The sequence below is a fragment of the Salvelinus fontinalis genome, chromosome 34 (genome assembly GCF_029448725.1).
Source record: "Salvelinus fontinalis isolate EN_2023a chromosome 34, ASM2944872v1, whole genome shotgun sequence".
NCBI lineage: Eukaryota > Metazoa > Chordata > Actinopteri > Salmoniformes > Salmonidae > Salvelinus > Salvelinus fontinalis.
Window position 1 is genome coordinate 10,416,777 of NC_074698.1, and position 18,658 is coordinate 10,435,434.

An 18,658-nucleotide genomic window follows, 5' to 3' on the forward strand; every position below is an offset into this window, starting at 1 on the left:
AATTTCAAGTCCCATAGCAAAGGGTCTGAATAGTTATGTAAATAAAAGTATTTCTGTTTTTGATTTTTAATACATTTGCAAATATGTAATTATTATGGAGATTGATGAGGCTTGATGATTTTTTGATGATTGATGAGGATTGATGAGATTGATGATTTTTTATTTATTCTATTTTAGAATATGCCCTGTAACGTAACAAAATGTGGGAAAAAATTAAGGGGTCTGAATACTTTCCAAATGCACAGTACGTCTCTCCATTACCAATCCAGTATGTGTCAGGGACTAATCCATTAGACAAAAACAGCCAGCGTTTCCATTATTCTGCTATGCATAGTTTGTTTCTTTATTATTTTGTATTCTGTGTCCCGAAAAACAGAAGGCGATGAAAAAAGATATATTCTACACAAAAACATACATGCATCCTAATGTGAGGGAGAGAGTCTTGTTAAACTCTTGACCCCGAGGCCCAATTAGGATGAGAGTTCTCCTGTAGGGAGCTGCAGAGGCATGCAGGGAGGCGGGACTGCCACAGAGGAGAAACACTGCTGTCTGATGGGCTTCAACTCAGACAGACAGCTGAGGGCTGGGGAGTGCACCAGGCACAGTTTAGAAAGCACAAGCCTCACTATGAGCTATTCACACACCCTACACAGGCCCAGAGAGAGATGCAGTCAGGCATCTTACCAACGCAGGAAGGTGGAGAGATGGGAACATTTGAGAAAGACTGATGTTTCTAGAATACCAGGTTACAGCCATGTCAGCAGTCTTTGATGAGCGAGTGGGGTTCTTGCAGGTATGTGTGCGTACTTGTTTGTGTAGGGGTGTGTGTGTGCAGCCAAACCGAGGTTAACTTACAGGAATATGAGGTAGTGGCACACGCCCATTTGCTTTGGCACTTTCGTGCATCTCTCGTCGATGCTGTTTGCGATATTTGTATGGTGGAACCCCATCTCTGGAACAAAAACAAAAAGGACAATTTTACAAACATATTCAAAACTGGAAAACTCATAGGTTACTTTGAAGCTGGTGTGGTCGCTGACACCAACACCAAGAACTGTTTTATCCCACGTCTCAGTGGTCCTGCTGGGTTTGCTTCGCCTGTGCCAGGAGCTGTGGAGCAAACAGCAGATAATGGCCTCCAATCTAACCTGCTTCAGACACATGTTTTTGTCCTGCTGAGCAGCCTTTGATGTTTCGTGAACATGCGTTCCCCCGTGCCATCTCTGAAGTTACAGCACCGTTCCTGTCTTCTCTGGCTTCCCTCTGCCAACACATCCTAGCTCGATCTACTCGAAAGGGAAACAGTCTGCTTCCCGCTAAGGCGGAAGAAAGAGGATCGCTGCACTAAATAACAGCTTGTGTCCAACATGGGATCCTCCGAAGGCGCTGCTTATACATTTACCCATCTTGAAACAAACCGTTGTCAAGCAATGTGGGTATGTCATATAAGACGTAGGCTATAACATTTTATTTGTATTCTTTGTGTACCGACTCCTTTCCACAATTATGAGAGCCTGTCATAATCTACTCAACCTTTAACCGTCAATTCTCCCCCATTTCCTCACAATTCCGGGAAACTTGATTTAAAGGGCAACAGGTCAATGCCTTCAAATGACATACTTTGGCCCTGTCGTACCTCCCAGTTTATAGCTCTATAATTAGCATAAGTAATGACATTTAGCAGCGATCATTCGTGTGGGTAATGAACAGATGGCTGTTCTCTGAGGAGAGGAGCAGAGAGAGATGTGTTGCTGCTCCCAGTGAGACAGACAGACAGACAGGGGGAAATGGCACCATGGCACCAGTCTGCGTGCAGCAGGAGGCGCTACAGTCAGACTAGGGCCCTATTCATTCGGCACCAAACGAAGAAAACATTCTCAAAAAGAGGGACTTGTTCAATGAGAAACGTGTTTCTGTTTTCTGTGGCAAAACGTTTTGCTACTGTGTGCCCTAATGAATACGACCCAGATAGAGCTCAGATATACTGGGCATGGGTGAAATTGAAAATAACACACTCTCACTATTGTTTTCTACACCCACACATGTCATGAAATTGTTTGTGAAGGTCCTCGTGCTGAATAGCAAGGAACAGGGAAGTTAACCTTCATTCTCGAGACATTCTGCCCTTACTTGTGGTATGTACTATTACAGTTTGACCGATTGTGTGTGTGTGAATGGGAGGTGATGCGGAGGCTGTGCGAATACGTACACACTGCTGTCTGTCAGGGAGAGTGTGTCGACGTCGCTGGCACTGGACATGCTCTGCTGCTCGCTGTCGTTGGCGCTGGTGGCAGGGGCCATGGCGTAGCCCGTGTTGACGTAGTACGGGTTGACAGGCTCCCGCCACGGCACACGTCTGGAAGAAACGCAACATTCAGAGAGATAGCATTAAGGCAAAGTCATTAACAATACATAGCACATGACATAACACAACCAATGATGTCAGAGTGTATTAGCACCATTAAACAATAGATTCAGGTTCGCATGAGACACATGTAAGTACATTTGACAAAGATTATTGCACTGTATTATCATAGCATTAAAAGGGAAGGACGTTGTTAGTTATTCTGGATAAGAGCCGATAAGAACTGAGTGACAATGTAAATGTCATTTAGATATAAAACAAAGAAACATTTCCAAATAAGACTACTGTAGTATCTCTGTAGTAATACATGCCTTTCACACAAAACCACCCACATTGTCATAATGAATATCCTTCAGAGGGTTTCTAAGGGTAGGTACAGTAGAGATGCTGATTTAATTCTGATTGGAGGCATCGCATCACCACGGCCTCCATCATTGACTCAACCTCCCTCAACACACTCCTCGAACTTCTCCCTTCACGTGAATTATAGATCTGGGTAGGCCTCTGTTCTCTTCATCTTTAAACTGAAGAAGATCCCTAAAGTGTTCATTGTGTGCTCCCTCGCTGGGAACTCTGAAGCTCTCAGTCTTACCAGAGACCAAACCAAACCCAGGCTACTTCTGACTGCTTATCAGTCAGCCCATACTCTAGCCAAACAAAGAAAAAGAAAATCTATTGCGAAGTGGTAAATCAGCTTGGATTAAGAGAAGAACGGAGAGTGGTTGAAGAATGTCTTTTAGTTCTACATTATGTAAGTAAAGGGATGAGATTCGAATATGTCTAGAAACGACAAATTACAATTGGTTCTCTATGAAAAGCAATGTCAGTCGTGACAGAAGATATCATTTATTGTGTCATAACGAGACTGCCAATCTATCGAATAAAATGACGATATAAACTAGATTTCCATGCGAATATTCCTCAATCCACAAAGTAAACATGCGCATTTTCACACCAGTGGTGTTTCCACCGAACTGAAATGTCACGGATAAGAATCAGTGCATGATGACGTAGTGCACACAAAAATGTCCTTTCTCGGCTTACCGAATAAAATGTGAATGTTTAACGTGTTTCCATCACATTTCAACTCTACCGACAGTTTTGCCACAAAAAAGTTTTGTGTTAAATAGCAAAATGTGACTGGTCTGGTTTTGATACGTGTGCTTTAGCCAACAGCTCACGGACACAGATCGCGTAGGCTCTGCGGAAGGTTAGTCTACATGATGATATCACAGAGAATATTTTTTTATTTTGTCAAACGGCAGTCAAGCATCGATCATCATGTCACCAGAATAAGACCCTCAACATTTATTGGAAAGGAGCATCATGATCACCGTGCCCTTTCACCACCCTGTGAAGTTCACCATAACTTATTTCATCTGTAGCCTAGTAAAGTGCATGGTTTCCTGAGTCGTAGTGGGAGGACCACACACCATGTCATCAAGTGACTCCAAGTTTACTTCGATATGATGGCTATTACATATTTGCGCATAAAGGCATTTCCACCACCATTTCTCGCATAATAACATTTTACCGAAACAAAAAGATCCCACCATGTCAAACAAACAACTTATCCGTCAGCGTTTATAAAATTGTACTGAAACTTCCTGTTTCCATCACAGCTGTTATTTATTTTATTTTTTATACTGTATGACTTTACTCACACAAAATGTATGGATGGAAACGTGGTTATTGGCTATAAAATGACAGGACCGAGGTTAGTGGTACTGCTGTCACATTCAGACAGGATCATATCAAGGTGGTGTCCAACTATAAAAGTAAGAGACTATTCCTCAACAATCCCGGAGGCAAATTTCCCCCGAGAAAAACCCCCACACAGAAACATACCTCACTTCCTATTCAACATAACATGGACATAAATACAGGTCTAATCTTCGTAAAGAACAGGTGTACAGTCATGCTTTCTGAACAGAGAGCCCTGTCCTGTCCATCAACCATAAGTCCTATCAGCTTTTATCACTGGAAAAGAGATTACAGTTGAATACTAAAGCACTCTAGTCATTAAATGATGCTTATGGCCTTTTTGCATTTTCAGTCCATAAGCACTGTGAGCAGTAAGCCATTACATCATCTGTCCTTCAAGGGAAGTCTACTGAATTACCCATGGAGAACATGCATGACATTTGCTTTTAGCTTACAAGCCAAATCTAACAAAAACATGAAATGTCATAACGTGAACAACTAAGACAACAAGGGAAAGAGCTCAGATAAGTACTTCATTTGGAATAGTCAGCAATTTTGCAATAAAAGTGAGTCTCCTTTGAAGTCAAAAATGACTCAATATGAAAAATAAAAGTTGAGTAGTAAAAATCGATACACTTCTCAAAACAGAGGCTCTGAGGAGAACACTTATTTGCTCCGGATGCTCTAAAACTGCTTTGAGGAACAAAACCCACGCCATGACGGCATCCCTCATGCTACATTTATCAAACAAAAACAAGTCCAACCAATACGAGCCGTCAATGCATAGAAGTGTACATTTTGTGGCTGAGGTGCAACGTGGTCGTGGATAGCGACAACGCTATATGGCCAAGGTTTCAAATGAGTGGGATTCATTTAAAGGAAGGAGCGTTACGAGAGGAAATGCAACTGAAAGGGGCAGCTGCAGGAGGCCACAGTGTTTTAAAGGAGTGTGCACGGCAGGGGAGCGAGCGCCAAGCAGGAAGTCTCCTTTATACCAGGGTTTCCCCTTGACCTGGAAGCCTGCTTCCCCTGCTGCCTCCTAGAAACCAGAGCTTCAAATTCAACAACCTGGCTGTTCTCTCTTCAGGGCACCACATGGAAAATGGCAGCCTCCAACCAGAACCTGAATCATGGCCATCCATCCTACTGACTGGTAGTGAGGCATCTGTTTATGAGCCTCTAAGCCCAGCCTGGTTCAGCCTGAGAGGAGGAAAGGGATGGATCACGGATGGAAGCAGCTCTCGGATTACTGCAGCCTCTGATGATTATTCCCAGGCAGCACTCATGCCCATGATCTAGAATCTTCTAATGATTGAAGCAGCAGCCATGATGTCAATGTTCACAGAATCACAGAGAGAGAGAGAGAGAGCAAAGAGATGGAGCCGGAGATGAGATATGCTTTCAAACCAACACTGGTTTCATCATGGTTGATTTTTTTCTGCTGTTTAGCTATGACAGTGTGGGTGCACAGCTGTAAAGGGATGACATTTCATCACGTTTCTTACGACCGACGAGAAGGCCAGGCGGCTTTCGATGAACATGAGGCAATACCTCTCAGAAAGCCCATCAAAACATCATCCATATCTTTGAATACCCTTGTCCTGAAAAACTCAATGAACTTGTCCTCCTGATGCACAGTGATAGAAGCTCAATGCCAAAGCATTAGATGTAGGGCCTTTTGTTGTTCCAACGACTTGGGCATTTCTTTGGGCCTAGAGAATAATTACTGGTCCTTTGTCACTCCCCTTTACATTGGAGTGCAGCCACCCCTGGATCACCACCGATTGGTTTATCAAAGCCCTGCTCATACACAGCAACATACAGTTGAAGTCGGAAGTTTACATACACTTAGGTTGGAGTCATTAAAACTCGTTTTTCAACCACTCCACAAATTTCTTGTTCACAAACTATAGGTTTTGGCAAGTCGGTTAGGACATCTACTTTGAGAATGACAAGTAATTTTTCCAACAATTGTTTACAGATTATTTCACTTATAATTCATTGGATCACAATTCCAGTGTGTCAGAAGTTTACATACACTAAATTGACTGTACCTTTAAACAGCTTGGACATTTCCATAAAATTATGTCATGGCTTTAGAACCTTCTGATAGGCTAATTGACATTATTTGAGTAAATAGGAGGTGTACCTGTGGATGTATTTCAAGGCAATCCTTCAAACTCAGTGCCTCCTTGCTTGACATCATAAGAAAATCAAAAGAAATCAGAAAAAAATTGTAGACCTCCACAAGTCTGGTTCATCCTTGGGAGCAATTTCCAAACGCCTGAAGGTACCATGTTCATCTGTACAAACAATAGTACACAAGTATAAACACCATGGGACCACGCAACCGTCATACCGCTCAGGAAGGAGACTCGTTCTGTCTCCTAGAGATGAACGTACTTTGGTGCGAAAAGTGCAAATCAATCCAAGCACAACAGCAAAGGACCTTGTGAAGAAGCTTGAGGAAACAGGTACAAAAGTATCTATATCCACAGAAAAAATAGAACTGTTTGGCCATAATGACCATTGTCATGCTTGGAGGAAGAAGGGGGTGGCTTGCAAGCCGAAGAACACCATCCCAACCGTGAAGCACGGGGGTGGAAGCATCATGTTGTGGGGGTGCTTTGCTGCAAGAGGGACTGGTGCACTTCACAAAATAGATGGCACAGGAAAATTATGTGGATATATTGAAGCAACATCTCAAGACATAAGTCAGGAAGTTAAAGCTTGGTCACAAATGGGTCTTCCAAATGGGCAATGACCCCAAGCATACTTCCAAAGTTGTGGCAAAATGGCTTAAGGACAACAAAGTCAAGGTATTGGAGTGGCCATCACAAAGCCCTGCCCTCAGTCCTATAGAACATTTGTAGGTAGAACTGAAAAAGCATGTGCGAGCAAGGAGGCCTACAAACCTGACTCAGTGCTCAGTGCTAAACCTGACCAGCTCTGTCAGGAGGAATGGGACAAAATTCACCAAACTTATTGTGGGAAGCTTGTGGAAGACTACCCGAAACGTTTGACCCAAGTTAAAACATTTAAAAGGCAATGCTACCAAATACTAATTGAGTGTATGTAAACTTCTGACCCACTGGGAATGTGATGAAAGAAATAAAAGCTGAAATAAATCACTCTACTATTACTCTGACATTTCACATTCTTAAAATAAAGTGGTGATCCTAACTAACGTAAGACAAGGATTTTTTTACTAGGATTAAATGTCAGGAATTGTGAAAAACTGAGTTTAAATATATTTGGCTAAGGTATATGTAAACTTCTGACTATAGGTGAAGGAATCAGACCTGCTAGCAGGTTAGTTACTCATTACATTCTTTCTACAATTACTCTGAAGATGATAGGGTTATATAAAAATGGAGGCTATATATCTAACCCGTTCAAACCAGAAATTGTCATTGAGGTAAACCATCTAAACTACTTTCCGAGGGAGACCTGGAGAGAGGAGGGGCACGAGGAGAAATGTTCCTGGTGGAAAATTAGTCCGGGGTGAATTGAATAAGACCGACCGATTGAAATGAGTCTTTCAGAATGAACAGTTTCATATAAAATGTGTATTCATGCTCATCATAGAACGCACACATATTCAGAGAGCTTTGTCTCTACAAGAACAGTGACTCGCTGAGGCTATCACCTGCTTGTCTGAGAACAACGTACAAACATCCCGCAACATTTGTTGTGCATTACTACACAATTGTGAGAAAAAAAATGCATTTCTCCATATTCATCTTCACTACAGAGCTGCTCCCTTTTAAGTCCCTGGATTCTGGTCTTCACACATTAAGAGACATCTGACTGGTGCAAAATTTAGTTGCACAAAAACCCGAAGGGTGATGCTAAAAGGCTATTTAAAAATGGAGGGTAATCTTTTTGTAATTTCCGCCAAATACTAGACCTAATGAAATAGTCATTTGAAAACAACCTCAAAAATGCACTGCTCTCACTAATTAAAGCAAATCATATCCAGGGGCCATAGAATACACAATCAGAAGTAGGGTGGAGTGGGGAGTGTTTGTGGTTTTAAAATATCCTAGTCTTTCATTTTGTCACATTTATAGGCCAGCTGGAAATGAGAAAAGGCAACATATAGGCCTATACACTATAACTATACTAAAAACACAGTTCGGAGCATCCAAATAGACTAAAGTCAGACAAAACAATAGTCCTTAGCATCGGACAACAGTCTAAACAAAGTGCTATTTCTGAGACCTATTTCCAAAATCACAACACTAGTCCTAAACTAAAACAAAGACTTGGAAACGTTACTTTTTTAGTCAGGCTAATTGAAGACGGATTTCAAGTCCTTCAGCCCTGCAAGCACAACTCTTCAACACATTCTCTGCACAGAGTGCTACTGCATCTTCTGCATATGTCAAGGTTTGTCTAAGACTCTTGATTGAAAAGTGGGTCAACTTCCAGGGATAGAATTATGCAATCTTCGATCTCTGCACCAGACAATGCCAACAGTGAATACAGTATCCTTAAGCACATCTGAAAAGTAAAAATGCTGTGTTCTTACATATTTCAGAGCAAGGCTAAATAAATCCGCAAAATCCCTCCGCATATTCTTCTCACAACTGGTGATAGCAGCTTTGCTTAGTGACAAATATGGAACAAATTCAGAGATGTGTGAATGTCTTTAAAAAAAAAGATTGATATTTAATTCACAGACTTTGGCAGGAACATTTGTAGGCCTAATCCTTTGCATAGTGGGCTAAAAAGCCCAGATGCGCTGTTTCTGTTCCAACAGGACGAGGATTAGAGGTTTAAGTAGTCAGTCACATCGCACAATCCCATTCTGCGCAAATCAAATGACACAAGGCTGTGACACAAAGGTTTCTGTCAAATATAACACAAGCATCATATTACTATTGATTAAAGAATGGAAGACAGACAAACAAGACTGTACATTTACAATCCTATTTTAGTCATCCAGAAGAGAAATATGGGGAGTGATTCCTTTTTCATGTGCCAGGTTCATTTCCTTAGACAGGGAATAGTTCCTTTGACTTTCGGCTGCAGTTAAAGCAGACTTCTCCATTTTCCACAGTCAAAAGAGAAATCATGTTGAGCTTTTCTCTGAGAGAACCTTTCTTCCAGTAGAAAAGCCTGCCATTCACGGGACACCTGCGTGGGGAACACAAAGAGCGTCTGCCTCCACCTTCTAACAACCAGCAAATGCTCTCCCTTCGACCCCTGCTTCGCCATCACAGGTACTTAAAGGCCTCTGCCTACACTGCATTCCTCTCATCTTAAGCTGTCTGCTGTGCTAAACTCAGAGGCACTTTTCATCTCCAACTTCAGGCAGCACTCGCACAGAGGGGGGGGGGACAAGTTTATTTCTAATTCAGCACTTGCACAGAGAAGCTAGATAGATATAGAGACTGGAGAGAGAGAGAGGATGTCGGGAGAGGATTTACCTGTACTCGTGACTGTCCTGGAATCTCTTGGTGCTGGTGACGCGTTGGGAAGCTGTCTCCTGAAGCAGCTTCTGTGTGAGCCGGTTGCTGGGAGTGGGATCATTCTCCTGCTGCTCCTCCAACTCGTGGTCACATCTCCACTCCTCGTCCTCGTTCAGCGTGGGCAAATACCCTGGTAAAACCTTCCCACCCCCAGAGACAGAGCTCTGGTCGCTGTAGAGCTTAGGGCTCTCCCCCCCAGTCCTGGTGTATTCCAAATAGATATCTGACTTGAGGAACAGCGGGTAGGTGTTCTCCTCCATCATAGTCTGAATCTCAGTCTGAGCCTGGTCAAACATGGCCGGGTCAATGTGCAGCCTCATCACACAGTCCTTGATGAAGCTCTTGGTGGCCGGTTTGATCTGTCTCGAGACTATTCCATTGTTGTCCAGGATGTACTTTTTATAAATGGCTTTCGCCAGTTTCAGCTTCTTCTCCTCACCCTGGCCCTCGTTGGCCTCGAGCTTCCGGAAGCCAGTGCAGGCGAACCAGAAGTCCAACATGTCGGCACATTCCTCCTGCTTGAGGAACGTCCTGAACAGGTGGATACCATCCTGGTCGTCCAGGAGGGAGTGCAGGGACTCTGCCCACTTAAGGTAGGGCGGCGTGGGGGAGGCGCTGCCCTCCGGCTCATAGCCCAGGTCCAGGTCAGGTCGTCTGGGCGTGGCCGTGGAGGCCTCGTTCTTGAGGCTCTCGCTCTTGAAGGAATAGAAGCCGTGGCTGTAGGGCCGTCCATCGCTGGACACCAGCTCTCCTTCCTCCCCAGGGACCGGGGGTCTGGGGGCATCCTCAGTGAAGCTGCCCCCCAGATCCACCAGGTAACCCCCCACCTTGTCGCCCACGCTCATCTTCACAGCGTCCATACACCCCGTCCCAGTACAGCCCACAGTGCAGAACTATCAGATCCACCCCTCTACTTATGCCACGGTGAAAGAATTTCTCCTGTAAGAAAAATACAAAAATATACAATGAGTGGAAGCTTAAAACACACGTTTAAACGTATTCACAGGCAATGACTCAGACGTTTATTATCTCATTTTGACAACTTAGTAAAAAAGAACAAACGTTTGAGACAAATTGGAAATCAATTCAATACGGAGAAAATAAAAGCAGACTGCATATCTATGTCTAAGCTTAGAATTCACACAAGTCTAATATTTCAAAAAGAAATCCTGCCAAAACAGAGATGCCATAAATTATTTCATTGCTCACATCGATAGCACCCATTTAAAAGGTTGAAAAAATATTTTGACTACTAAGAAATAAAATTCAATATCCCCTAAAGCAAAGGGCATTGAAGAAATCGATGCTCACGGAAAAAAAAGTGATCTGTGTGTCATGTGTTCACACAGATTAGCACGTTCCATTAATGACTCCCTACAGCAATACCTTAACATCAGAAGATTCTAGAACATATTTTTATTGTTGGGTTTCTGAACTGCGGCTAGGCTATATGTTCGTGTGAATGAAATCTATTCTATAAAATACAGAGGTAGCGAAAATAAAGAACACTATTTCAGATATAGCCTAAGTGCTTCATCACAATCCTATTGAATGTATTTCTGACTTGGAATGGTTGGCTGAAAATAACTGAACGGAAAAGGGTCACGGACACCGAGTAGTAGGGTTTCTCTTCCTTCCATTCTTTAATACTTCTTATTTTGTTTTTTCCCCTGTAAGTAGAGACAGATGTGCTCATCGGCCCCTCTTCACTATTGAAAATAAACTTGCATGTTTGACATGTGTCATGTAAAGGATACAGAGAACAAAAACGCCACTTGAGGCCACTGATGACAGACACAGATCTGAGCAGTGTACTACAGGAGCCGACCCTGAGCATGAAATAGAGCGACAAGGGCAGAGCATTCTGGAGGTTAAAGGAGGAACTGTGGGGTGCAGGCAGAGCCCAATCTGCCATGACTGTGACCGTGGCTGCTGTGTATGGTGAATGTAGCCAGGCAGGCACTCCGACTGATCATATCAGAGGATGACTTTGAGTCAAATATTTTCAGTCCCTGCTGAGACCTGGAGGAAGTGGCCCTCCCCTGTGGCTGTCCGGGAACTATGGAGTGGACAGACAGGGTCTTTTACACATCACAGTGCAATGAAACACTAACTATCCTTAAATCTCTCCTTTTCACATTGACGGAGATGATGAATCTACACAAAAATGTGATATGCTCAATTCTAGTAGCGGGAGTAGTACTTCTCTTTAAATGTTACATTTCAAGGATCTCAATATCTTTAGAATGTCCTCATCTATCTAGACACCAACTGACCTAGAATGTCAGCTCAGATAAATACCTGGGTATCTGACACTATCATTCCAAATGCACATCAATAATCTTCAAGCAAAGGTCAAGTCCAGAATAGGCTTTCTCTACCATGGTCCAAATGACAATACTCCCATCCTGGATTATGGTGATGCCATCTACAATATGGCCCCAAATCCACCCTCAATAAACTGGATGTACTTTACCACACTGCCATAAGTTGTCACTAGTGCCCCATTCCAAACCCATCACTGTGACTTATAGTCATTCATTAACTGGCCATCCCTACACGTATGACATAAAACCCACCGGCTCACATTCATATACAAATCCCTCCTCGCCTTCAGTTCAGCTCGCTACTAAGACTCCACACCACCAACAACAACCTGAGATCCAGCAATTTCATAAACCTGGCAATCCCCAAGACACTCAGTATCTTGGTTGAAAATGCTTTTCAATTACCTGCTGCTAGAGATTGGACCATGCTTAAAAAAAACACTAAAACTATGCTATTTTGAGCCAACTGGTTCTTTTAAAAACAAACTGTCTGAGATTTGAACTGATAACTGCATGTGTTTTCCCACTACCTCTTAATTAAATGCTGCACATTACTCAATATCTTGCTGACTGGGCATTGTGTGTACTTTTGACTGTTGTATCTATGATATTGTTTAACATATTTGTGTGTTACTGTGTTGCGCCTGCTACCTGAGAGGTCTCATTGTAAATAAGAATTTGATCTTTATTGACACAGTAGGTGTGGACGTTAACTAATGACACCTGCTTTGACCACTAGGCATTAGTTCAGCCAACTGCTCAGAATGATTTGTACAATCATCAATATTATATGCAATTGGTCATGTCAATATCAAACCCTAAATCTAAGTTCCCCTCTTTACCGCTTTAATTAAACGGCTCATTTTAAAATTCAGGGGGATAAGTTTAGGTGTGAATTCATTGTGGTATTCGTTTTTCATTCTCAACTTTCACTGTGTACAATACCAAAACAACACTGTTGGAATCAATTAACTTAGCAACATAGCATTCCAGCAACAACGTAACAAACATGTAGGAAGCTGACGTTATACCGGAACAAAAAAAAGTAACAATATTGATGCTGGAATTCTATTAAACCACAATGTAGCCTACGTAGTAGCACATTTACCAAAATAGCAAGATCACATTATCAAGAACAGGCTGTGATATGATTCGAACTGTGAACACGTAGATCGTGCAAGTATTATCATGCGCACATTCACAAATACTGTGTTGCGGTCTTCAGTTTCGTAATAGTTTCGTAATATGCACGTACATTTCCAAAGAGCGTAATCTGTCGCTACTATAACTGTATTACTACACCCATTCCCTACCATCCCTAATGCTTTGAAGTGATCCCCACATTCATTGCATTCATGTCTTGGCCTCTGAGTATGAGCAGCACAGCAGCAGAAACGGATGGGGGAGGGGAGGCAGAAACAAACTCCGTACACACAGCCAGGCCCTTCCGCAGCCGACCGACTAGTACACAACTTTGCAACACTATTTGCCTACTAAAATGGAAGTATCTTAGGTAATGAATGTTTAGAGTTGTTCACGACCAACACCTCACCATTTTTCAGAATCGATAAAAGACGCAGCAGAGATAGAACACTCGATCTCGGAATTGACTAGCGCGCGCGCACGCACACACACACACACACACACACACAGCAAAGCGATGGCACATATCATCTCTGGCTACCGCAATCCCAAACCATGAGCTGAAAAAAAGTACTCTGTACTTCACCTGTGAAAACCTACTTGCCGTTTTCGAGTGCATCGGGAATCTTTGCTTGTACAGCTCACTGTGAATCGTGTCATAGATGCGAATGGGAAGAGTTTAAAAATAACAAAGAAAACAGTCCGTTCCCCACCTCTCCATGGCTGTCTCTCACTCCTGTCTGTGTGGTGGTTCAGAAGACGTACAGCGCCACGAGCGTTCAAAATACATACTGCCGCGTGTAGAAGAAATGGGGGGGACCTGAACGGGGGGGGGGGGGGGGGGGGGGCTGAACTGAAGGGAGAGGGATGATGTGCATTCTCTTCAAATATTCTATAGTTGTAGCTAGGCTTTCTCTACCCAGACGACAATATAATTGATCACATGTATTGATGACAATAAAGACAACCTGATCAAACCATCTAAACAAATCAAAAGCCTAGAATGATAACGTTACATCTATACCGTTATTTGGAAATCCTTTGGCAGAAAGGGTCAAATGAAAACGCTCATATCAGGGAGAAAAAATGATAAGCGATATTCTTACAGAGATAAACATAACATTTGTAAGGAGAGGAACAATGCCGCATGTAAAAGCAGATGATGTGGCAATAAGAGACAGTAGACCACCTGTCTCTATAGGAATGCTATTTACAATATTTTCACAAGAACTGTTGCCAAGGAACTGTTTTGAGAATATAGATTCAAAAAGGCAAGTAATAATTTAATGTGGTTGTCCTTTCCCCCTGTTCTTTTATGTATACGGCTGGCACCAGAATGAAGAAGAATGGAGTAATTGTGTTCGCCTGCTGCCACTGTACTGTAGTTAGTTCACTTTGAAAATGTCCGTGAAACATCAATATCAACACACAGGGAATATGAATGTGGAGTGCAGTTTATCTACCTTGAATGTCACACAAGAAGAGAGCCAGAGAGAGGTCTATTATCACCATATGTCCACGACATTACAACAGCCAATGAATTATTGTATCTTATCATTTAATTCTATCAGCTCTGTCGGGGTTTACCAAAGAGAAATGCAGGGTGGTATGATGGTACTCTTTAACTCGTCTAGCTCCCTTCTCACAGCTTGTAAAGAGATAAAGATCAAAGGTATGCCTGTGATTGTATTCCTCCACCTGACCAAAGGAGAGAAATGCTTCGACAAAAGTTCATGCAGGTGCCTTTCAACTTGCTATTCGAATCTTTTGCCCCCTTTAAGAAATACACAAGGGAGTAAGAATTAACATTTATTTTTACTGGAATGTATATTTGCAAGGGCAATGTGTGTTTTGACTGTGTATCACACGTTGTGTGTTGATCTAGACCTGCAAACTAGCTGCACATTCCTGCAAACAATCAGGTCTGTAATCTCAAGGCTTTACTGTACTGAGATCAAAGGCCATTGGAATGCAGAAAGCCATTACTGGTCTTGATGGTTTGATTAGATTAGATCATTCAAAAAGTACAGAGACTGACTGTACATATTTTTCAACTACATTATATTTTAGGGGGGATTTTACACCTGCACTGCAACTGAATGAGCCAACACAAATCTGGCATATGTGCAGCCCTTCAAGAATTGGAGGTCCTGGTGTTGTGTAAAAGGATCAGAGTAAACAAGATCTTGAGGTATACTTAGTTACACCCAGTGTTGTTGTAACCTGGTTGAGGTTAGATATGACTGTATGTGCTTCAAGAAACATTTTATTATAGAGATTCTCTGTGTACTTTTGTATACCTTTTAGCCAGTAGTTCTGAAAGTATCACTCAGGAGCCAAAAGTGGTCCCGAAAATCAAAAGAAATCAGCCAAGACCTCAGAAAAAAATTGTAGACCTCCACAAGTCTGGTTCATCTTTGGGAGCAATTTTCAAACGCCTGAAGGTACTACGTTCATCTGTACAAACAATAGTACGCAAGTATAAACACCATGGGACCACGCAGCCGTCATACCGCTCAGGAAGGAGACGCGTTCTGTCTCCTAGAGATGTACGTACTTTGGTTTGAAAAGTGCAAATCAATCCCAGAACAACAGCAAAGGACCTTGTGAAGATGCTGGAGGAAACATGTACAAAAGTATCTATATCCACAGTAAAACGAGTCCTGTATTGGATATAACCTGAAAGGCCGCTCAGCAAGGAAGAAGCCACTGCTCCAAAACCGCCATCAAAAAGCCAGACTACAGTTTGCAACTGCACATGGGGACAAAGATCGTACTTTTTGTAAAAATGTCCTCTGGTCTGATGAAATAAAAATAGAACTGTTTGGCCATAATGACCATCGTTATGTTTGGAGGAAAAAGGGGGAGGCTTGCAAGTCAAAGAACACCATCCAAACTGTGAAGCACGGGGGTGGAAGCATCATGTTGTGGGGATGCTTTGCTGCAGGAGGTGTTGGTGCACATCACAAAATAGATGACATCATGAGGTAGGAAAAGTATGTGGATATATTGAAGCAACATCTCAAGACATCAGTCAGGAAGTTAAAGCTTGGTCACAAATGGGTCTTCCAAATGGACCCCAAGCATACTTCCAAAGTTGTGGCAAAATGGCTTAAGGACAACACAGTCAAGGTATTGGAGTGGCCATCACAAAGCCCTGACCTCAATCTTATAGAAAATGTATGGGCAGAACTGAAAAAGTGTGTGCGAGCAAGGAGGCCTACAAACCTGACTCAGTTACACAAGCTCTGTCAGGAGGAATGGGCCAAAATGCACCAAACTTATTGTGCGACGCTTGTGGAAGGCTACCCGAAACGTTTGACCAAAGTTAAACAATTTAAAGGCAATGCTACCAAATACTAATTGTGTATGTAAACTTCTGACCCACTGGGAATGTGATGAGAGAAATAAAAGCTGAAATAAATCATTCTCCACTATTATTCTGACATTTCATATTCTTTAAATAAAGTGGTGATCCTAACTGACCTAAGACAGGGAATTGTTACCAGGATTAAATGTCAGGAATTGTGAAAAACTGTGTTTAAATGTGTTTGGCTAAGGTGTACAGGTGAAGTCGGAAGTTTACATACACCTTAGCCAAATACATTTAAACTCAGTTTTTCACAGTTCTTGACATTTAACTCTAGTAAAAATTCCCTGTCTTAGGTCAGTTAGGATCATCACTTTTAATGACTCCAACCTAAGTTTATGTAAACTTCCGACTTCAACTGTCATTTTTATTCAATTAATGATTTTGTCAACCAAAAATAATGATTTTGACGAAAAAAAAAGTTTCAAAATAACTTCTCATCGGGCTGAATTTTTGTGTGCACTTGCAAAATACAAATGTACTTTGACCTTGCTCAAGCTATTTGCTGGTATTTCTCAAGTTACAGTATCTTTTCTTGTTCATAAACTCTTTCACCTCCAATGGCAAAAAAATTTAACAACAGTAAGGTGTGTGTCATGTACTGTAACTGATCTACTTTATATGATTGGCCTGGAGCCATCTTCTTCTGAGAATTCAGTGACCTCATCCTTTTTTTCTTTGACTCTTCTTATCAGGTCAATTCATTTTTTATTGTTTTTTAAAGTAAGATGGACAAATACGAAAGACTCTCTGAGAAATAAGTTGTATGAAGGTTAAATTCTTGTTATATTCTTTTGAAGTGCAGATTTTATGCCACAATGGTGTGCTTCAAAATACACCACTATGCAATACAAATAAGATACGGGTGATTCTGTGGGAAGGTCAACCTGAGCATGTACAAATAAAGTTAGTCGTTTCCAAATGAAACCACGTTGATAATTATTCTATACGTTTGAGTTCAAGCTTCATTTGACCAGTTTATGTAGGAAATTGCCTGAATTTGGACCATTACAGAGTAGGCTGCCAAGTCTCAAAAAAAGCTTTTCAGAAAGGGCTCACAGAGCTTATTCTTCCACCCACAGCTGTCCTCCAGTGTTAGTTATGAAGATGTTAATGAAGCAATACAGACCAAAGTTTTATTTTATGTTCTACTATCTTATAAAGATAGTGGGGTGACTGGGACAGGCAATGTAACATCCATCCAGGATTTTATGTTGTAAAATATGCACCATACATTGGATCATCTTGAAACTTTCTCTGTAAAGCCAACTTTCAACAAGGTTTAAAATGGTCTATTTCTTACATTTCATTATGAGTATCTTTTTTCAGCGCAATGATATCCTTAACATCCATAACGGTTGTGGATGTGATGGATATTGATGTATCATATCTTAGCTTCAGAAGCTTGTGATTTCACCACATTTTGACTGCTTGTTCTGAGAAGTATTCTTCAGACTTGCCCTGAAGTAATTGTTGATATCTTGAAAATGATGTGTTCTAGATAAGATTCTCTTGGAAAATATATTCTGATTACTCATACAATGAATGCAGTGCTGTTTTTTTAGATAGAAAGGTGAGAAGAGTGTATCAACAATTTGTTTGTCTTTTTCAAATGGAAAAAAGTGGATCGGCAATATAAGCACATGAATATTGTTTCATGTGCATATTTTGTTACAATATTTCAGTTTTTTTTTATACAAAAACATCTTATATTTCTGTCTACATTCAACGGGTCTGTATTGCTTCATTAACATCTCATCTTCATAACTAACACTGGAGGAAGCTGTATATGTTTAAAGTTTTTTTAAAAGGGTGGTGCCTGGCCTTGTATTCTATTCAGGCAGCTTGTAGATATGTTTGTTTTTATTATTATTTTTGTTATATTTTTTACCCCTTTTTTGTGATATCCAGTTGGTAGTTACAGTCTTGTCCCATCGCTGCAACTCCCGTACGGACTCGGGAAAGGCGAAGGTCGAGAGCCGGGCGTCCTCCGAAACACAACCCCGCCAAGCCGCACTGCTTCTTGACACAATGCTCGCTTAACCCGGAAGCCAGCCACACCGTACAGCTGGCGACAGTGTCAGCGTGCCTTGGGCCCGGCCCGCCACAGGAGTCGCTAGAGTGCGATGGGACAAGGACAACCCGGCCGGCCTAACCCGGACAATGCTGGGCCAATTGTGCGCCACCTCATGGGTCTCCTAGTTGCAGCCGGCTGCGACACAGCCTGGGATCGAGCCAGGATCTGTAGTGACACAGCTAGCACTGCGATGCA

The 18,658-nt window shown here is 42.0% G+C and overlaps 1 protein-coding gene across 8 annotated transcripts in view; it reads right to left on the reverse strand.

Annotated features, from left to right (window-relative positions):
• The window catches only part of LOC129833063 (axin-1-like), a 43,455-nt gene that overhangs the window by 13,058 nt on the left and 11,739 nt on the right, over positions 1 to 18,658 (reverse strand). For 4 of the 8 annotated variants that reach the window (XM_055897321.1, XM_055897319.1, XM_055897322.1 and 1 more), the window contains exons 3-5: positions 9,505 to 10,485; positions 2,210 to 2,356; positions 856 to 952 (exon numbers count right to left, since the gene is read on the reverse strand). In XM_055897321.1, the coding sequence (XP_055753296.1) occupies positions 856 to 952; positions 2,210 to 2,356; positions 9,505 to 10,406 (1,146 nt within the window). In that variant the 5' untranslated portion in view covers positions 10,407 to 10,485. Of the gene's footprint in view, positions 1 to 855; positions 953 to 2,209; positions 2,357 to 9,504; positions 10,486 to 13,602; positions 13,780 to 18,658 lie in introns of those variants that run through there. The other 4 variants (XM_055897325.1, XM_055897326.1, XM_055897318.1 and 1 more) reach the window with 2 other exon arrangements.